A 14613-nucleotide genomic window follows, 5' to 3' on the forward strand; every position below is an offset into this window, starting at 1 on the left:
AGTGGGACGGAGAGCTCCACACAGCATCTGCTACCGATCTCACACCCAGCGGGAGCTTCACTGGTGAAAATGAGGTACCGCGAATCACACCAAATGTCCTGTGCTTGTTCAGACTCGAGGGGTAAAGAATGAGACAAACACAGAACAGCTCAAAACCGATGTCGGAAGCTGCTCCCATATTTAGCACAGCGGGAGATTCTAACTGTGAATATTTCTTCAGCAAACTTCCATGACAAGTTTCAAATTGGAAAGTGACTTTATAGACTGTATAAACCAAATGTTAGGAAGAGACAGTATTATATAGAGTTGCAGTCAAAATAATTAGCCCTCATGTGATTTTTTTTTTCTCAAAAATTTCCCAATTGATGCACGGAGCAATGATTTTTTTACAGTATATTTCTGTGGAAAGGGGGCGGGGCTGAGAGCCATGGGAACGGAATGAGGCTGCTGCGTGAGTGAATTCACCAGTGGCGTTCACCGGCCTCGAATCCCACGGAAGGAGCTCTGGACTATAAGAGGAGAAAAGATGCCAGCCAGCCAGTCGAACTGCCGGCGGACACCAGAAGACGGACAGGTGGATAGATTCCCCCACAGGGCTCCCAACACATCGTCGTATCACTCAGCTGGTGGAGGATCGAGTGGCAGCATGTCTGGAGAACCGAACCCCATTTTTTTTCCTCTCTCCCCTCTCGGTCTACTCGGTCTTTCCTCTTTTTTTTCCATCTTCTTTTCTCTCGGCCAGTCTCATATGGGTCTCGTGTGGCACCAAACCTATATGTGGTATGTGGCGAGGGGGTGGGGCAGAGAGTCTTGGGAACGGAATGAGGCCACCGCGTAAGTGGATGCACCTGTGGCGCGCACCGGCCTCGAATCCCACGAAAGGAGCTCTGGACTATAAGAGGAGGAACGATGGCAGAGGAAGCCGAGAGAGGACCGGGCCCGGACATATTGTTTTACTTTGGTTTTCACTTTGACGGCAGTCACCGTGAGGAGTTGCTGTCCGTTTGTTTTGGTTTAGACGGCAGCCTCCCTGAGGAGCTGTCATCCCTTTTATTAATTAATATTTTAAAACTTTGTGGGTTCTCTGCCTCCTTCTTCCCAGCGGCCAGAAGGTCGTTGTCACCGACTCGGTCCCAGTCACTCCCCTCGCTGGCCAGCAGAGGCCACCATCTCCGGACTTCTAAGCATTACATCATCCACTTACACTGATCCAGCACACCTGATCTGAATCCCGCTAATGACCCACGTACCCTTTATAAGCAGCTCTCAAACACTCAGTCGTTGCGAAGTCTTGTTTAGCCCCGGCCAGCATTACTGAGCGTTCTATCCTGCCTGATCTCCTCTTCAGCCCGTTTCCTGACTCTGCTCTGCCTTCTGCCTGCCCACGACTTAAGCCTGTTACACGGACTCTGGTACTCGCTGCCAGCCCTCGACCCAAGCCTGTTACACGGACTCTGATACTCGCTGCCTGCCTCTGACCCATGCCTGGTAAATCACTCTGTGTCTGTCAACTGCCAGCCCTAAGACCTGCATTGCTGTTACTGTTGTATGTTCGCACATTTGTGCGTGTTGTTTGTTGAATGAAAGTGTGACTAATAAATACTGCATAATGGATCCCTCCGTGCCAGTCTCCCCGTTACAGTCGTAAACTTCATTACAATTTCCAATAATATTTTTTTCCTTCTGGAGGAAGTTTTCTTATCTGTTTTATTTCGACTATAATAAAGCATTTTTTAATTAGTTTTAAACCACAGGTGTCAAACTCGGTTCCAAAAGGGCCGCAGCTCTGCACAGTTTAGTTCCAACCCTAATTAAGCACACCTGATCAAACTAATTGAGTCCTTCAGGCTTGTTTGAAACCTACAGGTAAGTGTGTTGGAGCAGGGTTGGAACTAAACTGTGCAGGGCTTCGGCCCTCTAGGAATTGAGTTTGACACCCCTGGGTTAAACCATCTTAAGGACAATATTACTATCCCCTTAAGCAATATATAAGTTCTCAGTTGTCATGAAGTCAAAGGAACTGTTCAAAGAGCTCAGAGACAGAATTGTGGCCGGGTACAGATCTGACCAAGGTTACAAAACAAATTCTGCTGCACATTAGGTTCCTAAGAGCACAGTGGACTCCATAATCCTTAAATGAAAGATTATTGGGACGACCAGAACCCTTCCTAGAGCTGAGCAAACTGTGCTATCGGGGGAGTAGAGCCTTGGTGATAGAAAAACCTAAAGATCACTGTGGCTGAGCTCCAAAGATGCAGTTAGGAGATGGGAGAAAGTTGTAGAAAGTCAACCATCAATACAGCCCTTCACCAGTGAGGGCATTCATGGCAAAGTTGCCTGAGACATGAAAGCCTGCACTCCAAGATGGTGGGAAACTCCCAGACTCGCTGGTCTGATGAGACCAATATAAAACTTTTTGGCCTTAATTCTAAGTGGAATGTGGGGAGAAAACCAGGCACTGCTCATCACCTGTCCAACACGCACGTCCTGATTTTGCCAATTGCTAGTTGTCCTGAGACCAACATTTTTCATGATGACCCAACTCCATCAGCCAATCAAACGTCATCAGGTCATAATTATGTGCCCCCTGCAAAGTCCACAAAAATTCAAAAAAAGAAGAAAAAAACACACCTGCATTGTTTTACCAGTGAACAGAACAAGTGAAAGGTAAGATCACGAGTTTTCTCCTATCAATTTACAGAATGAGGCAAAATTAATATTTGTTGCTCTTTTTTCCAGGTAAGCGAACATTTAACATTAGTTTGCATTGACGAGTTAGCCTAATTTGCCGTTCATACAAGTCTAACGTTAGATTGATATGCTCTAATGTACTTTCTGGCTCACATTAAAACAAGACAACAAATTTAGGGGCCTGAATACTTTCCGTACCCACTGTGTGTATATGCCAGATTTTGGCATCAAAAACATTAAAGCATGGATCCATCCTGCCTTTTATTAACGGTTCAGGCTGGTGGTGGTGGTGTAATGGTGTGGGGGATATTTTCTTGGCACACTTTGGGTCCATTAGTACCAATTGACCATCGTGTCAAAGCCACAGCCTACCTGAGTTTTGTTGCTGACCATGTCCATCCCTTTATGACCACAGTCTTCTGATGGCTACTTCCAGCAGGATAACGCACCATGTCATAAAGCGTGAATCCTCTCAAGTACTCAAGTGGCCTCCACAGTCACCAGAGCTCAATCCAATAGAGCAGCTTTGGGATGTGGTGGAACGGGAGATTGGCATCATGACTGTGCAGTCGACAAATCTGTAGCAACTGTGTGATGCTATTATGGAGCAAAATCTCTGAGGACTATTTCCAGTACCTTGTTGAAACTACGACACAAAGGAATAACGCAGTTCTGACGGGGACAATCCGGTACTAGTAAGGTGTACCTAATAAAGTGGCCAATGAGTGTATATATACACTCATTCAATGAGTGTGTATATATGTATATACACACACTTTATATCGTGTACTTCTATAGGCTCTGTATTCAAGCAGTTGCAACTGTGATGCACGGTAAAACAGCGTGTTTTCTCCAGGTATTGCAGACCACTTTTGTGGGAATGTGTTTTGGACAACAAAATGTCTCTGGATGCTCCAGTACAGTGTGTGTGTGTGTGTGTGAGTGTCTGGTTTAATGCATAATTAAGAAGGTCAGGGTTAATGAAGCACCGTGGACTAAAGTTCAGGAGATCCTTTGGCTCTGTTTACTCTGTCAAAGCCCCCACAGAGACACAAACAGAGAGACGGGCTAAACGGAAGCCAGCAAAATAGAGGAAAAAGCGCTGAATGAAAAGCTCGATAATAACAAGCTGCCCACTCGGACTAATACAGGGTTTGACCCGCACACTTTAAAAGATGTTCTCTTACTTGCAAAGAGCAACCTAATTATCCAAACACAAAAGAGAGCGAGTAAGAGAAAGCAAGCCCTTGTGAGAAAGAAGAGTTTAATGGTTCAGGATGTGCACTTGTAGTGCGCTTTTAGTCAATAACGTAAAATTATTGTAATAAAAGGCCGTTTTTACTGCACTGAAAGAGAGTGCGCTTTTCAATCATATCCAATTAGTACAATTTTATATTGATATATTTTAACAACCTTTTGTCAAGCTTTAAGGGAATAGTTCACATAAAGATAATCTATTCTCCTTTAGGCATGGGACGATAACCGTTTTAAAGGTATACTGCGGTTTGGAAAAGTCAGGGTTTTAAAACTGTCAACATTTTCTGCAATACCGTTCCTAAAGTATGTGTATACTTTTTTATTTCATTTTTTTTATTGTTTTTGAGACAGCCGTATCTTCAGCAAAAAAGATATCTAAAGATGCCGTTTTAAACTGTAAAAAATATATCTATTTTATGTATCTATTTATTTATCTATTTTATTTACGTATTTATTTATAGATTTTATTTATTTATTTATCTATTTTATTTATCTATCTATTTATTAATGTATCTATTTGTCTGTCTTATTTATTTATCAAATTTTTTATTTATTTATCCATTTTATTGACGTATTAATTTATAGATTTTATTTATTTATCTATTTTATTTATTTATTTATCTATCTATTTATTAATTTATGTATCTATTTGTCTGTCTTATTTATTTATAATTTTTTTATTTATTTTTTTATATTTAAAACATATATATATATATATATATATATATATATATATATATATATATATATATATATATATATATATATATATATATATATATATATATATATGTATGTATGTTTAAATTTATATTAAAAAAATACATTTATATATTTTGTTTTATTATTTCATTTATTTATTTATTTATTTTAATTTAATTTATTTAAATTTTTATTGTATTTATATATTTATGAATTTTATTTCATTAACTTTATTATTTGTTATTTATTTAGTTAGTTTCTTACTTACATACTTATTGGTTGACTAGAGGATGGTAACATTTGACAAGCATTATAAGAATTACAAAGATATGGTATTTCATTTTTAAAACATTTTTGAAACAAATGATGACTGCAGAAGTCATTAAATCATTAAGCCTGACATGTTTACTCTTCCAAAATATTTGAAATGTTTCTTAAAATAAAATATATTGTGTTCAAAAGAGAAAAAAAAGTTTTTGTTTTTTACCCAGACATTTAAAAAGAATATATTTTAGAGCAGTAATCATAATACATTGAAACCATGACATTTTTATCCAAGGTTATCATACTGTCAGAATCCTATATAGGTCCATGCCTATTCTCCCTCAAGTCCTCCAGATGATTTTATTTTTTCTTCAATAGCACACAGAATAAGATTTTTTTTTTTTTGCGGAAACTGTGATACTTGGTGATTCATTTCATGTAAGTCAATGGTTATCATCAATATTACAGTACAAAAAATGTATATCATAGAATACAAAACGTATTAATGTGGCTCTAGATGAAACATTGGTCACTCAGAGCAAAATTATCAGTTAAAATGATCTGAAATTGAACATTATTTACAATATTACTATTATTTTTAAAAATAATATTATGCCTACAAATGCTCTGGTTTCCAAAGACATGTGGCATAGGTGTATTGGGTGAACTAAAAAATTGTCCGTAGTGTATGTGTGTGAATGCGTTTGTATGGATGTTTCCCAGTGATGGGTTGCAGCTGGAAGGGCATCCGCTGCGTAAAACATATGCTGGATAAGTTGGCACTGATAAAAGACAAAGTCCGCGCTTCTCCAATTCCACCCGGAGGAAACCCAGGCGAACGCAGGGAGAACATGCAAACTCCACACAGAAACGCCAACTGACCCGAGGTTCGAATCAGCGACCCAGCGACCTTCTTGCTGTGAGGCGACAGCACTACCTACTTCGCCCCATATTAATAACAATTTAATAATAATAATCTAAATATTTCTCATTAACTTCCGGGTGCAGCTGTATGTGATCTATAGATGATTAACGCTGTGGATGGATGATAACAGCCTTCTGTGCCTACTGGTAGCCTCTACTAGCCCATATCTATTAGCTGATAACCACTGATATAACGCACATTCAATAGAGTGATAACATTCAAATATGCTGTCTGAGGAGGTTTACCTGAAGTGTGGATTCATTGCAGAGCTCTCGTCCAGCAAAGATGACCCGCAGCTGATCGGACTGAACGCCCTGTAAACGACCCACCGCCTCCTTCAGCTCAGACACACTCGCACCCTGCTCCAACTCCACCGGGAACCCATGGCTGGAATTAAACCGCACGAAAACTATAAAGAAAGACAGAAGAGAGAATGATAGAGATTAGGGGAATTCTGATGCTGACACAGGGTTTATAAGCCAGAGAGAGAGTAAATTAAATGTAAACTTTCATTTTTGTGTGAACTATCGCTTTAATGATTTGCCTTTGATATTGACTGCCTAATTTTTGTGCAACTTGTGTGTGTGTGCGTGTGTGTGTGTGTGTGTGTGTGTGTGTGCAGGTCCACAACATAGCACAGCAATGACTCCAAAATTGCTATTATGAGTTCATTCATTAATTTTCCTGATGAATGATACGCCAACTAATGTGGCACATATTTTAAACAGCATCACCTTAGTCACGTGACCTGGTGTTTCGAAACACTTTAGTCACATGACCAAGGTGTTTTGAATCACTTTAGTCACGTGATCTGGTGTTTTGAAACACTTTAGTCACATGACCTAGCCGTTTTGAATCACCTTAGTCACGTGATTTGGTGTTTCGAAACACTTTAGTCATGTGACCTAATGTTTCAAAACACTTTAGTCACATGACCAAGGTGTTTTGAATCACTTTAGTCACGTGATCTGGTGTTTTGAAACACTTTAGTCACATGACCTAGCCGTTTTGAATCACCTTAGTCACGTGATTTGGTGTTTCGAAACACTTTAGTCATGTGACCTAATGTTTCAAAACACTTTAGTCACATGACCAAGGTGTTTTGAATCCCTTTAGTCACATGACCTGGGTGTTTCGAATACTCTTAGTCACGTGACCTGACTGTTTCGGATCATGCTTCAGTGCAGTAATTCGAAACAATTGCGCTTCGGGATCTCGACACTGTGTTGAAATGTCAGATTCACGTCAGTCATCCCTATTGGTATGCTCAAGCATTAAGAGTAGCTTTACTGGAACTAAAGGGCCAAGCCCTCAAAAACAACCCCACACCATAACCTCCCTCCGCTAACATTACACTTTGCATAATGCAGTTAGGCAAGTACCATTTGTCCTGGCTACCTCCAAACCCAGACTTATCCACCGGATCAATGGAAAGATGTAAAATATGCAGACAAAGCAATTAAAAACTCAAACACACACTAGACAGGATATAAAGAAGTATAGGTGAGAATATCCTACACAGAAAAAAATAAAGACAAAAGTTAAACAGTTTGGGACAAGGACAAAACAGGTGAGAGGCAGAGATGCAAAAAAAAGGCCATGTTAACATTCAGCCCTTGCCATCCGTCCCCTTACAGCACAACCCCCTTCATTAAGATGACTGCGATTTGCTGCAGAAGGACTTTTTCTTATTATCATGTGTGCTTATTATTTTAATTGAAATGAGTCAACCTTTTTCAGAGCCCCCAGAGGCTTAGAGATAAACTGGGAAATGGAAAAATGGCTGATATTAAAGGAAAGAATGCGCAGTAAAATTGCACATTACGGACAAAAAAAATGGAAAGGGCGAGAGGACGGCGTGAAGGTGTTTGTTCTCCACTCTTGTGTAATTAGCTCTGATTAAATATTTGTCCAGACTGAATTTGAGCATAATGAAATGTGTAGATGCACAACGAATATCCTCACAAAACAATTTAAAGTTAGTTTGCTTTTTTACTCTCATTTATGACCAAACACTGTAAATGATGCTGGGTTCCACACAACTCCTTCATGTTGTCCTAACACAAATCGATGAGGTTAACTTAATTGTTTTTACAAATGTAACTTTATTGAACATAAAACAATTACGTTTTCCTCAATAAAGTAATAAATTAATAATGGGGATATAAATTAATCTCCAAAATAATCTGAGGAGTTGTGTTGATTTAGCTCATTATAAATAAGTATTCTGAACAAACACTGTAAAAACACTGTAAAAAATATTGGGTTTCACAGAATAAATTAAGTTATTAACTTGTTAGTTTTCACAAATTTAAGTGGACTTAACATAAAACTTTTGTTCCAACAAAAAAAAACTTGGTACTTTATTAGTACTGGTGCTAAAAATACTGAAGTATCAATAAGCTCTGACATTAACGGTTCTAATGGACAATCATTGCTAAATAATCGTTACTTATAGTAACATAACTTAACTGACCAACATTTACTAATTTGCAATATTTGATGTTCGTCTGCACTGTTGGCAATATCACGTGAGAAATGCTGGTCTTGTTAAGGCTTTAACGGAATTACTACTTTTATAGAAACCACTTATTGGTTCGGTACTTTAACGTTCGGTACTTTTATAAAAGAAGTCGGGACCTTTACGCCCCATTCACACGGGGCTTCAGCGTCAACGCTTCCCATTTACTTTGAATGGGTGACGTCAGGCATTGCCGAACTGCGTTGTGGATCCATTAGCGCCGCTTCAGAGGCGTCGCTTGCTGCAGAAGTTGGGACTAGCTCAACTTTTCAATCGCCGACGGAAGCGTCAGCCAATCAGATCACTGTATGCAAATACACCTGCTAGACAGTGGCCTATTGCTGACTGAATTTCATTGGCTGACGCTTCTATGACGATCGCTTCAGCTCCAACTTCAGACACGACTTCAGTCAAGCATTGACGCTGAATCCCCGTGTGAATGGGGCGTTATTGGCTTGAATTCCGTTAAAACCTTAACCATACCCATCTCTAGTTTTAACTCATTTTAAATAAGTAGCTCAAAGAAACAACAAACGACATGTTTTTTGAGTAAAGTGTGTGCAAAAAGAACCGTGGTTGGCCCTAAAACAGGACTGATGTATTATGCTTCTATATAAACAAAGCCTTTCTGCTTCTCCCAGAAACACACAAACATTCTAAAAAAAAGAAAGAAAGAAAGTGAGAAAGTGAGAGAGAAAGAGAGGGATTTGGTCATGCAGACTCGATATCACTCAGCCATAGCTCTTCCAGGAAATTGCATTCAGTGATATTGTTGACTTAAGCACAGAAAGACCAACACTTGCACTGATTGCTACTAAACGACACAAGCCGAGGGTCTCGCAACGCTCTTTAAGAAGGCTTTGAGTGATTGCTTGTTGTTAAAGCGTGACATTCTCTAATAAAGGCATTCGGTCGGCCGCATTTTGAGACAAATGACACTTCAGCCAATTGCAGGCCAAAAATACAACAAATCATATCGCACAGAGCAGACAGAGACAGAAACCTGCATTTAAATGGTGTGGAAGGGTTTTGGACTCGGCATGTTTAATGTCATAATTCAACTAAAAATGGACAATTCTGGCCTCGTTTTCTTACACTCATTTTTTTCCCCAAACCTACAGTACGCTGTAAAAAAACTCCTTCAACAAAGCGATTGACTTAACTTAATTGCTTGAATAAATTTAAGTGGATTGAAGATGAAACAATTAAGTTGTCCAAAAAAACCCCCCCAAAGAATTGTGATGTTTTAGGCCATTTTAAATAAGTTGTTTGAACATCTTTTTGAGTGTACACTAGGGATGTAATGTATCAGAATTTCACGGTACGGTAATACCTCGGTATGAATGGTACGGTACGGTATTTATTGAATAATTTACAGATAAAACAAAACTAATGAAAAGACTCGAAAAAAGTGGCAAAAGTGTTTATTTACCTTGGCACTGAACATATCAATGACATACAAATCAGCCATCTATCTGTAAGTTTCCAAACAGGAACTTCAATTTTTCAATTTTAATAACAAAAAACTATTAAACCATATAAAAAAATAAAGTTTCAATTTAGTAATGTTAAAAACTCATCACATATAGCATTTAATCACTCACTCAGATAGAGATGGGTTTTTAAGGAAAATGATCATATAACTATAATCTGGTAAAAGCTGGGATCTCTGGGCATGTTCCCTGCAACAGAAATAAACCCTCTCATTTGGGACTGAGGTTTCTGGGACAGAGAGATATGATTTAGCCTAGGTTGACAGCAGTGGGTAACGTTGTGCATTGTCTTTCCACCACTTGAGAGGACAAGCCATGAGTGAGATAGAGGTCTCTTTACGGTACAAGTCAATGTCTGCATCAATCTAACAAGTGTGCTGTGTTCTGCCCGACTTATATTTCACCACAGTCTGGCAGTGCCTGCATACTGTTTTTTTCTTTGTCTGTCACCTTTTCTCCTTTTTCGTATCTTTTTAGAGAGAAACCAAAATGCTTCCACACATCTGATTTAAAACCCGCATTAGGTTCGATCATTTCCTCTTTTTCTTCCCCGTTACTAGCAGCACACTCCATTTCTGCATTTCTGGATCTGTAGTGACAACAGACCGCAAAGGATGATGGCCACGTCTAGGCTGATGGGATAGTTCCTGCTATCTCCCGTCCGCTTCATTCGCCTAAGCAAACTTTTCTCAGAAATATAGTTTTATTAAGTCATCCGCCTACGGTAATATTGAAAAAAATTTCTATTGCGGTATGACGGTATTTACAATATTGTTACATCCCAAGTGTACACTGTAAAAAATGCTTGGTTTCACATAACCCCTTCACGCCGTCCCAATGCAAATTGACTAATTTAATGGTTGTTACAATTTTAAGTGGACTGAACATAAAACAATTAAGCTATCCCCCCAAAAATCTCAAGAATTGTGTCGTTTCAGCTCATTGTAAACAGGTAGTTAGAACAAAGAGCAGAGTTTTGACAATTTTTGAGTGTCCTGAGGATTTTGTTCATCATACAATGACATAATAATATGTTGATTAACTCTATGGTACATCATTAAAAAAATGAGAAAGCTTTGTATGACAAAAATACACCAGAAAGTATAACGTAGTGATCATATTATTGATATACCAATAAATCTCGGGCGACGTAGTGGCGCAGTAGGTAGTGCTGTCGCCTTACAGCAAGAAAGTCACTGGTTCCAGCCTCAGCTGGGTCAGTTGGTGTTTCTGTGTGGAGTTTGCATGTTCTCCCTGCTAAATTTTCCGGCGTAGTGTTCTCCACAAGAAGAAAAGGATCATCCAGACTGTTTCCAGCAACATGTCCAAAAGCCAGGGTCTGTCATGGTATGGGGTTGTGTAAGTGGTGCTTGCACTTCTGTGATGGCACCATTATTGCTGAAAAATACAGAGATTTTGGAGCACAATATGCTACCTTGACCACATATTTCAAAGTCCTGGCTGTGGAAGAAGAGGATACAGGTATTTGAATGGCCTGCCTGCAATCCTGACCTGTCTCCAATAGAAAATGTGTGGCACATTTTGAAGCAGAAACTGCAACAACGAAGATCACGTACTGTTGCCCACCTTAAGACTTGTTTGCAGGAAGAATGGGACAAAACTACACCTGAAACACTTCATCACTTGGTGTCTTCAGTCCCTAAACATCTTTAAAGTGTTAAATAATACACAGTGGTAAACGCTTTACAGTTATATTGGTTTAGGTGAACCATCTATTTTAACATTACACTGCATTTCATTCCCCCTTCTTGCCTCTACTGTATATCTTTGCTATATTTCTCGACTCTTTATCACAGAAAAGGCTTTAATATCAGGCTATTTCCATTCAGACCGTTTCTACTGATTACACTAAGAATAGCAATGACAGTTGAAACCAAGATAAGGCTGATCTGAGCGCAGAGCCGCTTTTAGGGCCGGTCAGGTGACGTGTGCTGTCAGGCTGATTTCCATAATGTTTCTCATTGTTTTGTCTGCCTTTGAGGAGGATAACAAATGAGTAAATTCCCCCTTTGTCATGTTTCATCACCGCAGGAGTCAGTTTTGCGAGCGCATCTCGACGTGCCTGGACTGTCAGAGTTTTTCGTCCGTCAGCGAGAGTGACAGAAAGCAATCATCGCCGCGCCACTGGGCCCGATTACAAAGCAATGAGGCCAAACTCTACAATAATACTATTCACGTCCAAGTACGTTAAAGTTTCAGATCGTCGGATATTACTACTACTGACATTTTCCCAAGAGCTACACCTTGACTGTGGTTACACTATGAATTAGGCATCTCCATTGATCAGATACTCATTAGGAATACGAGAATAAAAGCTTTGCGTAATGCATATAGTTTCAAACAGGTCCTTATTGTTAGAAAAACAGAATGAAACAATGATAGAAAATTTAAATACACACAGATGGAGCAAGAATTATGAGCCCTGAATGTCTTTTTCAAATATTTGCTTATAAATTTGCTTATAAATACTTACTTTCAAACATTTTTTCATGTTTAATAGAGGAAGTATTTTTTCACAGTATTTACAACACGTATTACACGTCCTATAATGTTTATTCTTTTAGAAAAAGTCTTAATTGTTTTATTTTAGCTAGAATAGAAGCATTTTTTTTTTAAATTTTAATTATTTTATGGTTGATATTTTTAGCCCTGTTAAGATTACGGTTAAGGTTACGACACTTCTATACAGCTTAAAGTGACATTTAAAGGCTTAACTAGGTTAATAAGGTGAACTAGGCAGGTTAGGGTAATTAGGCAAGTTGTATAATGATGGTTTGTTCTGTAGACTATCGAAAAAAAAATTTGCTTGAAGAGGCTAATAATTTTGTCCAAAAAATAGTTTTTAAAAATTCAAAACTGCTTTTATTCTAGCCAAAATAAAACAAATAAGACTTTTTCTAGAAGAAAAAAATATTATCAGACATACTGTGAAAATTTCCTTGGTCTGTCAAGCATAATTTGGGAAATATTTAAAAAAGAAAAAAAAATCAAATAATTCTGACTTCAACTGTATATATACACATTTCCACATCAAAGTTCCTGAAAGAAAAGGAGGTCAAGGTGCTCCAGGATTGGCCAGCCCAGTCACCAGACATAAATATTAATGAGCATGTCTGGGGTAAGATGAAGGAGGAGTCAAAAAGATGAATCCAATGACTCTTGATGAACTCTGGGAGTCTTGCAAGAACTGTCTTTGCCATTCCAGATGACTTTATTAATCAGTGATTTGAGTCATGTCAGAGATGTATGGATGCAGTCCTCCAAGCTCATGATGGAGTCAGACACAATATTCATTCTTTTTCCTCTGCAGCATGACTTTATATTCTATACTGGACATCATTTCTGTTCAGTGACTTTGTCTCAGCAAAGTCAGGCCTTACTGTCCTAATTATATAGTTAAAAATCAAGGCATGATCATATTTTATTTTGGTTAAATAAGTGGAATCGATAGGTTTTTGGCTTTCATATAAGCCACTTCTGATACCAAATCATCAACTAGAAGTCAAGGTATTATTTGTTGTTCCTAAAACTTAAATAGGGAACAAGAATTTTGTCAGGTAGTGCTTAATATAATTGAGCTGTTCCCAAAACCAAAATATAAATCTTTTATAATCCATAATAGGGGGACTGTAAGTCTTGTTGACCCGGGCTACATGATTCATCTTTGAGTCGATAAATTTAGATTTGCTTATTTAAGTGATCATGAAAGTACTTTTCATTCAAAGAAACAGCACAATTCAGATGACTTGCACTGAAATGAATCAGCAGGCCAATGCAATCAGGCAAGCTTTAAACAGGCATCCGGGTGATCATCAGTTCAAGCTGAACGGCTTTTGGATTCAGTTATCTTCATGAGGGAAAATGCTGTCTCACACAAGTATGTTAAGCCAAACAAGGCTGTCAAGGTTCAGCGCACATCTTCTGACGTCGGGTTATTTTCTCTCATCGAAGTTCCAAAAAAATGCCCACCAGAAGCTCTGCCTTCATCTGAATGTCAGACCGCAGCAATAAAATTTCATCCTCCAGGGCAGATGCGTTCATTCGGAAAGCTGATGCAATGTTTGACGCCTGTGTACACCTGCTGGAATATGTGCAGTTCTGATGTCCAAGTCACAATAAATATAGAAATGCAGCATGATAAATAAAACAACACACTAATTATGTTTGCACAAGTATCCACTAGTTAAGTTGTGATGAATACTGTTTCCGGGTCCAAGCCGCTGCTCATTTATTCGTTTTATTCAAGAAAATATTTGTTTATAGCCACTTTTTAGTTAAGTGAATTTTATATAAAATCATAGTGTACACATCGGTCTCTGGACTGCATCACAAATACCAAAATTTGACCAATTTATAAAAAATGTATCACTTTCTGGCTAGTGGATGTTAGCCATGGATATATATATATATATATATATATATATATATATATATATATATATATATATATATATATATATATATATATATATATATATATATATCTCGCGATCATGATTTTTCAAAGTATTATATCGCTTTGTAAACGTTTATTATTACCATTTGTTGAGTCTCCCCGTACGGTTTTATAGAGTGCTTGGACCCGGAAGCCGTTTCGTCACACTTAACAAGTGGATTGTGACCAAATCGTTCGATGGGAATGTGATGCTGCAAGTTTTTTTTTTTTTTTAATGAAGGCAGATCAGTCTTAAAACTTATACATTTACAAAATAAAATTCGTAAATTTAAAACAATTCGTA

At 38.3% G+C, this 14613-nt stretch overlaps 1 protein-coding gene across 2 annotated transcripts in view; it reads right to left on the reverse strand.

Moving 5' to 3' along the window:
• prkn (parkin RBR E3 ubiquitin protein ligase) overlaps nt 1-14613 on the reverse strand; it is a gene marked incomplete at its 5' end in the record, with an annotated part of 163018 nt that overhangs the window by 115133 nt on the left and 33272 nt on the right. Inside the window, 1 exon segment of one of the 2 annotated variants that reach the window (NM_001423707.1) lies at nt 6085-6248. In NM_001423707.1, coding sequence (NP_001410636.1) covers nt 6085-6248 — 164 coding nt within the window. 2 annotated transcript variants of the gene reach the window in all.

The sequence above is a fragment of the Danio rerio genome, chromosome 13, assembly GCF_049306965.1.
Source record: "Danio rerio strain Tuebingen ecotype United States chromosome 13, GRCz12tu, whole genome shotgun sequence".
Classification (NCBI taxonomy): domain Eukaryota; kingdom Metazoa; phylum Chordata; class Actinopteri; order Cypriniformes; family Danionidae; genus Danio; species Danio rerio.